The sequence below is a fragment of the Sorghum bicolor genome, chromosome 4 (assembly GCF_000003195.3).
Source record: "Sorghum bicolor cultivar BTx623 chromosome 4, Sorghum_bicolor_NCBIv3, whole genome shotgun sequence".
Lineage (NCBI taxonomy): Eukaryota > Viridiplantae > Streptophyta > Magnoliopsida > Poales > Poaceae > Sorghum > Sorghum bicolor.
Genome location: NC_012873.2, coordinates 642,823 through 652,619, shown reverse-complemented (window position 1 = coordinate 652,619; position 9,797 = coordinate 642,823). Strand labels below are relative to the sequence as shown.

The 9,797-nt window shown below is 39.4% G+C and overlaps 1 protein-coding gene across 1 annotated transcript; it reads right to left on the bottom strand.

Annotated features, from left to right (window-relative positions):
• LOC8085182 lies at window positions 1,635-5,326 on the bottom strand. Its single transcript, XM_002451321.2, has 4 exons — window positions 5,024-5,326; window positions 3,063-3,178; window positions 2,722-2,911; window positions 1,635-2,221 (listed from the first exon to the last, which is right to left on the bottom strand). Exons 2-4 carry the CDS (start codon window positions 3,174-3,176, stop codon window positions 1,914-1,916), a joined length of 612 nt encoding a protein of 203 aa, XP_002451366.1. The 5' UTR covers window positions 3,177-3,178; window positions 5,024-5,326; the 3' UTR covers window positions 1,635-1,913.

Here is a 9,797-nt window from a genome sequence, read left to right as displayed (position 1 = left end):
TTGCTAAGTTTATTTGGAGAATTGTTCGTGTTTCCTTTAATTTATCACCGCCAACTAGCATACACAATATTTTCTCAGATTGGTTAGAAGGGATAAATAGAAAACTGAAATCCTGGATTATTTGGGTGTAAGTGCTTTTTGTTGGACAATTTGGATAACTAGAAATAATTTAGTTTTTAACAAGAGCACCAACTTATTTGGAGGCTATCTTCAGGGGGACCTACTAGACCAGGTTTTGGTCTCTGTTACAGAAGGAGGAGGATCGCCTTTTTCATAAAGATGGGTTGTAAGACCATTGAGACAGTCGTGATGGAAGTATTTGCTAGACATGGCTGAAGTTTTAAAGTTTTAGTAATAGAATTGCTCTATAGTACCAGTTCTTCTTTAACGCTATGACGTAAAACTTTATTTTTGAGATACCCTAGACCTTTTCTTTATAGTTTATAATAACGAACAACCATATGTATTAATTGATGCAAAAGCTAGGATATTAATTTATTCCCTTTTCAAAAAAAAATTTGTAAAATATCTAGCCACAATGCAAATCAAGTTGGCCCTCACGCAATACAATCTATACAGATTTATTTGACGTCTTCCTTGCCTTCCAATACTTCTTGGCCAAAGTATTTCCAACAAATACTCTACTTGACAATGCAAGAGTAGAATCCAACTCTCGATCCTTCATGCATCATCTTGATTTGTTTTCAATTAATAGAAAATGAGCTAAACTGAATAACTCGACAAGCCATGGGCTCATCACAAATCTATTAAGACTAGTTAATATATTATTAGCACATGTTTACATAGTGCCACAATATCAAATATAAACAAATTAGGCTTGATAGATTTGTCTCACAAATTAATCTCCATTAGTACAATTAGTTTTATAATTAGTCTATGTTTAATAAATTAGTGTTAAACATCTGACGTCAGGAACCAAACAGTTAAGTAGTCCAGCTAAGTTGTTGGGTAGACTTCCCATAAATTCGGTTCTAGCAGAAGTACGAAAACTTTACGCTTCTAGGGATGCCCCATGCAAACACAGCTACTCCCTCGGTCTACATTCCAGCGTTCAAAATTTGTCCTAAAAACTAATTTTATATTAAATATTTTTATTTATCAATCAATCACCATTAATCATATCAATAATAGTGTCTGATTAGAAAGTAAAATGAGGATATATGTATCTTTCATCTTTTCTCTTAATTTGTCTTACAGTTCTTAGAACTATGATGAAGAACTTCTGAAATGACATAAAATCTTCCGTTTCCGGAAAAAAAAAAGTCTATTATGAAGCCGAAGCAAGACCAATTGTGACTTTACTTTTTAGCTGCCTTCCAAAAAACTACTGTATACCTGGAACTGCCTTTTGCTACTCTTATCGAAGTGGAAATACAGCCTGCCGTCGGTCCCTAGATCAAGAGATCCCAAACACTTACATTTGCTCAATCAGAAATATGTTGCCACTGATATTTCACTGGAAGGTTAGCGTATAGAACTACAATGTACGGCAAAAGTGTCGGAGGAATCTATACAGCTATAACAGTGACCTGTGACAGAACGCAAAACTCGAGATCAACAGCATTGATCCATACGAGTTCTCGGTAAGCTACCATAAGTTGAAATCATCAATCTCTACAAATACAACTTCTTTCTAAATAAGGAGAAAAATGAACTGTTAAGCTGGGTATCAGTGCACAGTTACAATAAGCTATTTAGCACGGAGGTATAAAATAACAGGTATATAAGCTGGCGTTCATTTCCGGTGACGGAATAGCACAGGTTGAATTCTTATGCTTCGATACTATTGCATAGCGTTTCACCACTAAAACAGAAGTAAGACGATTTATTACAAGCCCCAATTGGCTGTTCCCCTGTTCACGAACCAACACAACATCCCTAGGTTGCTGTACCTATGCAGTACTCAGATGATTTGTTTTGTCTTTGAATTCGTTGTACGTGGCTCGAAGCATATTTAGGTTTATGGTTTTAAGATCCTGGAGCAGCTCCTTTATAAATGCCTGGTCGGGCCTGGTGTCCATCTCCTTGTCAAACTCCTGTAGTAAGCCACTGGTGAAAACAGTGTCATTCTCCTCATCAGTAGACCCAATTTCCTCAGCAGAGTCATCTTCATCGAGGCCGTCGTCTTCACAAGTCTCATCTGTCAGCTTAGCTTGTGGTATCTTAGAAGCAGCCCTTTCTTTCACTTCAGTGATGTCATCTTCTCAGAATACACAACGAGTAACAGGTTTCAATGAGAACACAAATTTAACAAGCAAAGATTCAAATTTTCAAATACAACTATTCAGAACTATAGATAGGTCATGAAACTAATGATAGGGTTCGGGTTCATAGGCTAAGAAGAAATGGATGCCCCTGATTGACACAGCATGGAGCTAATGGTTGTCATAACAAGGAAAACAGCATCAAAGGTTGCCCCTTATGGCAAAATATTCAGTGCAAACTACATCTTCGGTGCAATCGTGAAAATCCTTTGCAAAACCATACTTAGGAGTTTTCAAAAAAAATTAAAACTATGCACAACAATAGTGCATAGTTTTATTTTTTTTAAACTCCTAAGTATGATTTTAATGGGGTTTTCACGATTGCACCGAAGATGTGGTTTGCACCAAATATTTTGCCGCCCCTTATCCCGCAAGGGTCCCACCAAAGCAATGGAACAGTAGAAACAAGTTGATCCTGGAAGTGAAAACCCCTCACCTTTTGGTTTCTGATCCAAAGCCTTCTGCGTTGCTGTTCTCTGGCTCCTCTGAAGAATGGCTGGAACTGGGTTCAACATAACCATTTCCGTCTTACGCGACGCGGACCTCCTTGCAGTCAAGCGTGTTGTGACTGTGGACGCTGGCACCAGAATTGGAATGGGCGCCATCTCGTAGTTTATCCCATCAACCTGATTGACAACCAAAACCCTCCACGTCAATGATCATCACAACCAACCCCAATGGGGGTCAGGATCGCACCACAACTAAACGTGGGGAGAATTGTGAATGCAAACAAGGAATCTGCAGATCCAATTCATCGAAAATGGAATTAGGACTCACAAAATCTAGGCTCTCCAGCGCCTCAGCCATGGCGGCGTTGGTCATGTTGGCGCGGACGTTGTTGCGCTTGCACAGCACCTGAAGCTCAGGCCGCGATAGTGTGTGGAAGTCCATACCTGCGAAGATGATGATGAAGAAAAGGTGTTATCCCCGTGACATGCAAATATGGAGTTAGCAGAGCAAGTTCTGGTCTGAAGCAGCTAGTGGCGAAGTTTTTGGTCCAGTAATCAGTAAGGCTAACAGTGGAGCAAACATTTAATTGGTTGAACAGATGTAATTTTATCCAATTTTATTCCCATTTACATTTCCCAATGCAAAAGTTCAGAGTTCTGTTCAGCAATATTGTAAGGTCAAAGAATACAACAGCTATTCACAGTGGAACCCATAAGTCCAGCAAGCAAAACTTGGGTGGCATGACAGCATAAAGGATACCAGATTCCCAAGTAAAATCATGCACTAACACAATGACAAGTTGTGATAGTTCTGATGTTTATCATCTCATAACCAATTCCCAAATTTTCCAGATGATTAACAGAATCGATTTCTTCTAAAAAACAACATAAAAACTATCCAGCCTATATCTATACCTATATCTTGATTTATTCTTTATATCTATCTATATGTCCTGTTCCAATGCAAATGTCATGCAGTAGCTCAAAAGAAGCAGCAAGTTACACTTCTACTGTCATTTCAGAACAGAGTTGCCAGGTACACACTACAGTACTTCTCAAGGACCCCCATCGCTACCACCTAACACCATGGAGGCATGGACACACGAAATAATGGTTTGACTTCACCTGTACGCACCTAAGACCTCCTAGCAATCCCTAAAATTAATCTTCTGTGCCCATAGGTGCCTGCAATTGCACACCAACACCCACTGTAAACTAACTGGACCTTTTTGTGTACGCTGGCAGTGGCAGGATCAGTGACTATAATGTATATCTTTCTGAAGATGATATATCACAGAAGGGATTAATATACAACATTGGGCACTGCTATAATTAGTCAGAAGTACTCCTAGCTGCTAATAACATCACTTTGGAAAATTTGCACTATTGTAGGGAAAAAATTGCTAAAGTTGACAGCAACTGGTGCATGAAATTGCAATGCAAGCCTACCAACCATCCCTGTCGATGAAACTGGGCGTACATTGTGCTCTAATCAATGACATGGCAACCAACGGCGTGTGGATTTTCTCACTACATGATAGAGCTTCCAAGGAGAAATTTGCATGGATACGTAACCATGAAAGCAAGATATGGGTAGCTGTTTATTACTACTATATGAAGGAGACTATAACTGGCATGTGATTTGAAGGATCTGCGTGGACTTCATATTTTCACCAAAAATACAACACCTCTTTCTTTCGCTATTGATGGGTTCAATTTTAGAAAACTCTAACTATATACAGGAAACTATCCAGCCTATATCTATAACTATATCTTAATTTATACTTTATATCTATCTATGTGTTCCATTGCAACCCGGACATATTATATTTGCTAGTAATAATTAATATGTGAATTGGACCCATCAACTGGGATTACCAAGTCCTATGGGGTCAACTGAGATTTTACAGACATCAGGGGGCAACTGGGATTGATAAAGTGGGTCGTGGGTGTGCGGGTTCGATTAGTAGAGCATACACACAGCATAATACCAATCCGCAGGCCACAGCAAAACAATACAAACATGCAACTAACTGGACTGATGCAAGCAGTAAAAACAGGATTCGAAACCGCAGCACACGACCGCAGCAGAGATGAGAGATCTCGTTGAACGAACCGGGCTAGGGTTTAGCCACCGAGGAACGAACACATGACTGCAGCAGAGAAATGAGAGATCTCGCTGAACGAAACGAAACAGTAGGGTTTACTCACCGAGTATCGAAAACACGGCCGCAGCAGACAAATGGGAGGTCTCGATGAACGAAACGAACCGTGCTAGGGTTTACTCACCGAGGAACGAAGAGATGAGTCTAAGCAACCCGGCCAGATCTCGAGCAGCTGTTGACCCCCCGGCTGGTGGAGAGGGTTTTGGCGGGGGCGACGAAGGGAGAACCAGTGCGGAAGGAGGGGCGGTCCGGGTCTCCGCGTCCCGTCGCCGGTGGTGAGGCCGGCTGCACGGGATTGGGAGGACGAAGAACTCTGGAGACTGCGACAGGGGAGGACGAAAGAAAAGGGAAGGGGGAGGGCAGGGTACTTGTGGCCCACCGTGGCGTTTTTCCTTGTGGCCCACCAACACTAGGTAGTACTTTTGAGGAAAAAGTTTACGTCACCCATGGACTATGGGGTGGTGTCTATTTTACCCCTGAACTATGAAATGGTCTAATTTATTCTCTTAACTATCAAAACCATTCAAATCACCTCTTAGACCGTTTTTGACGCCAGTTTGCTACAGTAACTATAGTTTTGCTACAGTAACTGCGGTTTTGATTTTAATCTTTTTTCCTATTTGTTTTCATATAATATTTGGAAAAACATAGTAAATTACAGAAAAATCATAAAATAGAAAATCTAATTTTTTTGAACTCAACATGAGTAGATCTATGCAATGAATATATAATATGGTATACTTTAGTATAAATTTCGTAGTGATTTGATCATATATAACTTAGTTATAGATTTATTCAGGTTTATGCTTGTTAAATATAAATAAATCTATAACTAAGTTATACATGATTCGACGAGTATGAAATATTTACTATAGTTGAAGCATAGAATAATTAGTCGACCATAAAAATTTCACCACAATTGGACCATAGAAGCTGCAGCTATAAATTATTCCAATTAATTACAGATAAAATTTGATTTTTTTTCTAACTAATTTAAAGCTACAGAAAAAATTATACTAAAGTATACCATATTATATATTCATTGCATAGATCTACTCATGCGGAGTCCAACAAAATTAGATTTTCTATTTTATGATTTTTCTGTGATTTAATATGATTTTTCAAAGATTATATGAAAACAAATAAGGAAAAAGGAAAGGTCAAAACCGCAGTTACTGTAGCAAAACTATGGTTACTGTAGCAAACAAGTCATCAAAACCGTCCAGGGGTGATTTGAACGGTTTTGGATAGTTCAAGGGGTAAATTAGACCGTTTCATAGTTTAGAGGGTAAAGTGGACATCATCCCATAGTTCAGGGAGTGATGTGGACTTTTTTCGAGTTGTGATGAGATGAGCAGGCCCAAAGTAACCAAAATTAATAAATTATTATTTTTTTGGTGAGGGCCCATCGGCAACTTTATTGATTCATCAGATAGTTATCGTTCGTCAAAAACTCAGAAAAAAGGTTGGAAATTTATCGACCCACAGGAAGGGCGGGTCTTTTTCTCTGACAGGGCATCCCGTCATGATGCACGGTGGAGTTGTAACCCGCCATAATGGGCGGCGGGGTGCCTTAACCCGCCATACCTGGTGGCGGGGTCCACGTAAACCAGCCCCGCCAGCCGGACACCACGTGGCTGCCTTACCCCGCCGCCATGCATGGCGGGATACAGTAAATTTGCCCTGCCATGCATGGTGGCGGGGCCAAACGGCCTATTTCTGAAAATACTTCCCAAAGCGGGTCAAATTCGAAATTTGTTTCAAATTTGGGCTAAAAATAAAAAAATCCCTATTTCCCGAGCAACCTAAGTGGCATCCCAACGAGCAACGAGCAGTATTTTTCTCTTATAACAAGTCAGTCAATAGTATTTTTTGCCATAACTTATCAGCCAAACAAATAAGACAACAAAATTTGTCCACATATTGTAGCAATCGTCATAAACTAGAATACTGTAGCCGCGCTTGTCCCCAATATTCCCTGTCTATGCTAACATTTGTTTTTTTAATATTATTTGGTAGAATTTAACAATATTAAATATGTGGCTTTAGCAAGAATAATATCATCATATTAATACATGTAGAGGTTAACCTTATCTAATATGTTTGTTTCAATAAAAAAACTTAACAAATACAATCTTATATTTTTCTGTTTCCTGCTGAATTGAGATGTTTATTCGTTAATACTATCTAGAGGACCCTAGTGATTTTTGAGTCAAGAGCTATACTTGCTTATGTTGATTGGGTGAATGTAAATTTAATTTTTGTGGTGTTTTACGTTGACATGTTAATAGGGATTAAAACGATATCAAATCACTTTTGTTTTCATATGTTTTTCTCAAAAACAAAATTGATATGATATTCTCAGAAACGAATACGGCGTAGATATTATGGTAATTTCGAAAATGATAGTAGTCAATCAAAAAATATATCGAGAACAATTGAAATTGAATGATATGCTAAAAACGATAAACACACCAAACGATCGAACATGAAAAGATTATATAACTCGACCTATCTCACAGCTTATCTCTTGCTCGTCCCTGAGCAAGGATAGGCTCAGTGATGGATCAGAAGTTGCTGCAATGCTTTTGTATGTTGACGGTACACATGCTTTCAAATAAGGTCTCATCTCTGAGTTAGAGCAAACTGTTAAGACTTAAAACTTACTCATTTTACCTTTCACCATGGTGCTTGTTGTAACACCCGGCCCAGGGCTTAATAGGATTAATAGGAGACTCATACCAACAAGTTGCAACTTCTTTTTCGGGAGCCTATGTCGAAAGAACTCTAAAGTTAAGCGTGCTTGGCCTAGAGCAATTTAGGGATGGGTGACCGACCGGGAAGTAGTTCCCGGGTGCGCACGAGTGAGGACAAAGTGTGCAGAAAAGACTAGTGTTGGTTTGTGGGGGCTGACTATGTTCTAGAAAAGCTGCCAGATGTAAGCGGGCCCGGCCTCGTGGAGGCGGGACGTTACACTTGCGAAAAGCTGCCAGATGTAAGCGGGCCCGGCCTCGTGGAGGCGGGACGTTACACTTGCAACCGCCACTTGTGTCTTGAGCAGTTAAAAGATAGAACGGTAAAGTCAAGTGCCATGTCTCTTGTTCTTTGATCAACTATAGCTCTAGAGTTTTTGCATATTTTCAAATAAAACTCAGAGATTCCTTGTATGACTCTCTCAAATCTCTCTTTTGTGGTATTTCTGGATCCTTACCAAGGTAGTAATGGTATATGTCTTCTCTCAAAGTATATGGTATTTCTGGTATGAGGCATAGTGACATTGTCTTACTCTCTCACCCTACTCTAATAAGGCTTTATAACTAGAGCTCATAGGTGGGAGATAAAGAATACATACTTAAAAGACATTTATTGCATAGTCAAACCATGGATCTAGAGAAACAAGTCAATAAGTCAAATCAAGATGTGCATGTGTGGTGAATGAATGGTGTATGGTGATGATGGTGATAATGGTGAAAACAATGGTGAAAGTCTAATTCTACTTTTGCTCTTTTGAGGGGATACATACCTTTCTTGTACTTTGAAGCTTTTTGAGGAGAATGAGATGCTCTATATTTTTTTTCTCTTTTTTTTTCTTTTCTCTCAGGTGGGTATCTTGTACCCCTAATTCTGTTGTCGGACACTTATCCATTTTTACCTCTCGTCTCACTTTTTTTTTCTTCGAGGTTTTGGGCACTTGTTCCTTTTTATTTCCTCGTATTCTCTTTTTTTCAGAGCCTGGAATAATGTAGTAAGTGGTAGTAACCAAGATAACTCGAGTATTTATTTCACAGGGAATAACAGAAATAGGAGAATGTTTTTTGGCTATTCTCTCTCGGATAGTAGTAGAATAATTTTAGGTGGATCTGGAGATGGAAATAAGTGGATGTGTGTAGATGCGTACTTCTGAAGTAGAAGTAGCATATATGAGTGCACGTGCAAGTGAATCTTTATTTTAACCGTATGATAAGCTCCTAAGGGTCTACATAGCTTGACCACACTCAATGCTCATAAACAGTAAATGTATGGTTCTTAGTCTAATAAGTATGTATATATGGCTGTGGTAGGAATTTAAACTCTCATCATATAGTAACTCATCATGTAACATTTTAAAGATTTTCAAAGATAAAATTCTCCAGAATTCTATCATACTACAACAGCAGTAGTAGGAGCAGTAGTAGTAGTAGCAGCAGTAGTAGTAGTAGTAAAAGAAGGATTACATATAGACAAAAACAAAAACTAATTACACAGTTTGTGAGACGAATCTTTAAGTCTAGTTAGTTTATGATGGGATAATTTTTATCAAATACAAACGAAAGAAGTAAAAAAATTAGGAACTAAACAAGGCGTATGCATACTCGCACCCTTGGCTCATCGCCTCTGGCTCCCTTCTCTCCGCCTTCACCCTCCATCAACCATGCCCGCCGTTAGCCTCATCCTCACACGTGCGTCATTATCCCTCTGTGAGGCAGCACAACTCTAGATCTCCCTTCGTGATTTTTTTATTTTTAACATTTTTTAAAAACAATTTTCAAATTTGACACCTAAATTTATTTTTTTTAAAATATAACCCTTTTGACCGCGCCACCATACATGGCACGGCTCTTGTACTCTGCCGCGCCATGCATGGCGGTGCGACAAAGCTACTAACGCGGTATATGACTAGTCGTGCATGGCTGACGTGGCAGAACCTGCCGCGCCATAGATCTTGGCGTGGCAGAGCCGCTGTGTCAAAACGAGTCCAAGTTCGCAACCGCTCCTGTGCGTGTGTGATTGTGGTTGTGTGCCAGGGGCGGGCCTAGGGCCAGTAGGGCCATGGTCCTAGTCATGGTCCAAAAATTAACTCTTTAGATTTGGCCTAAAATAAAGGCCCATTAAGAAAAAGAACTAGAGCAGATAGAGAA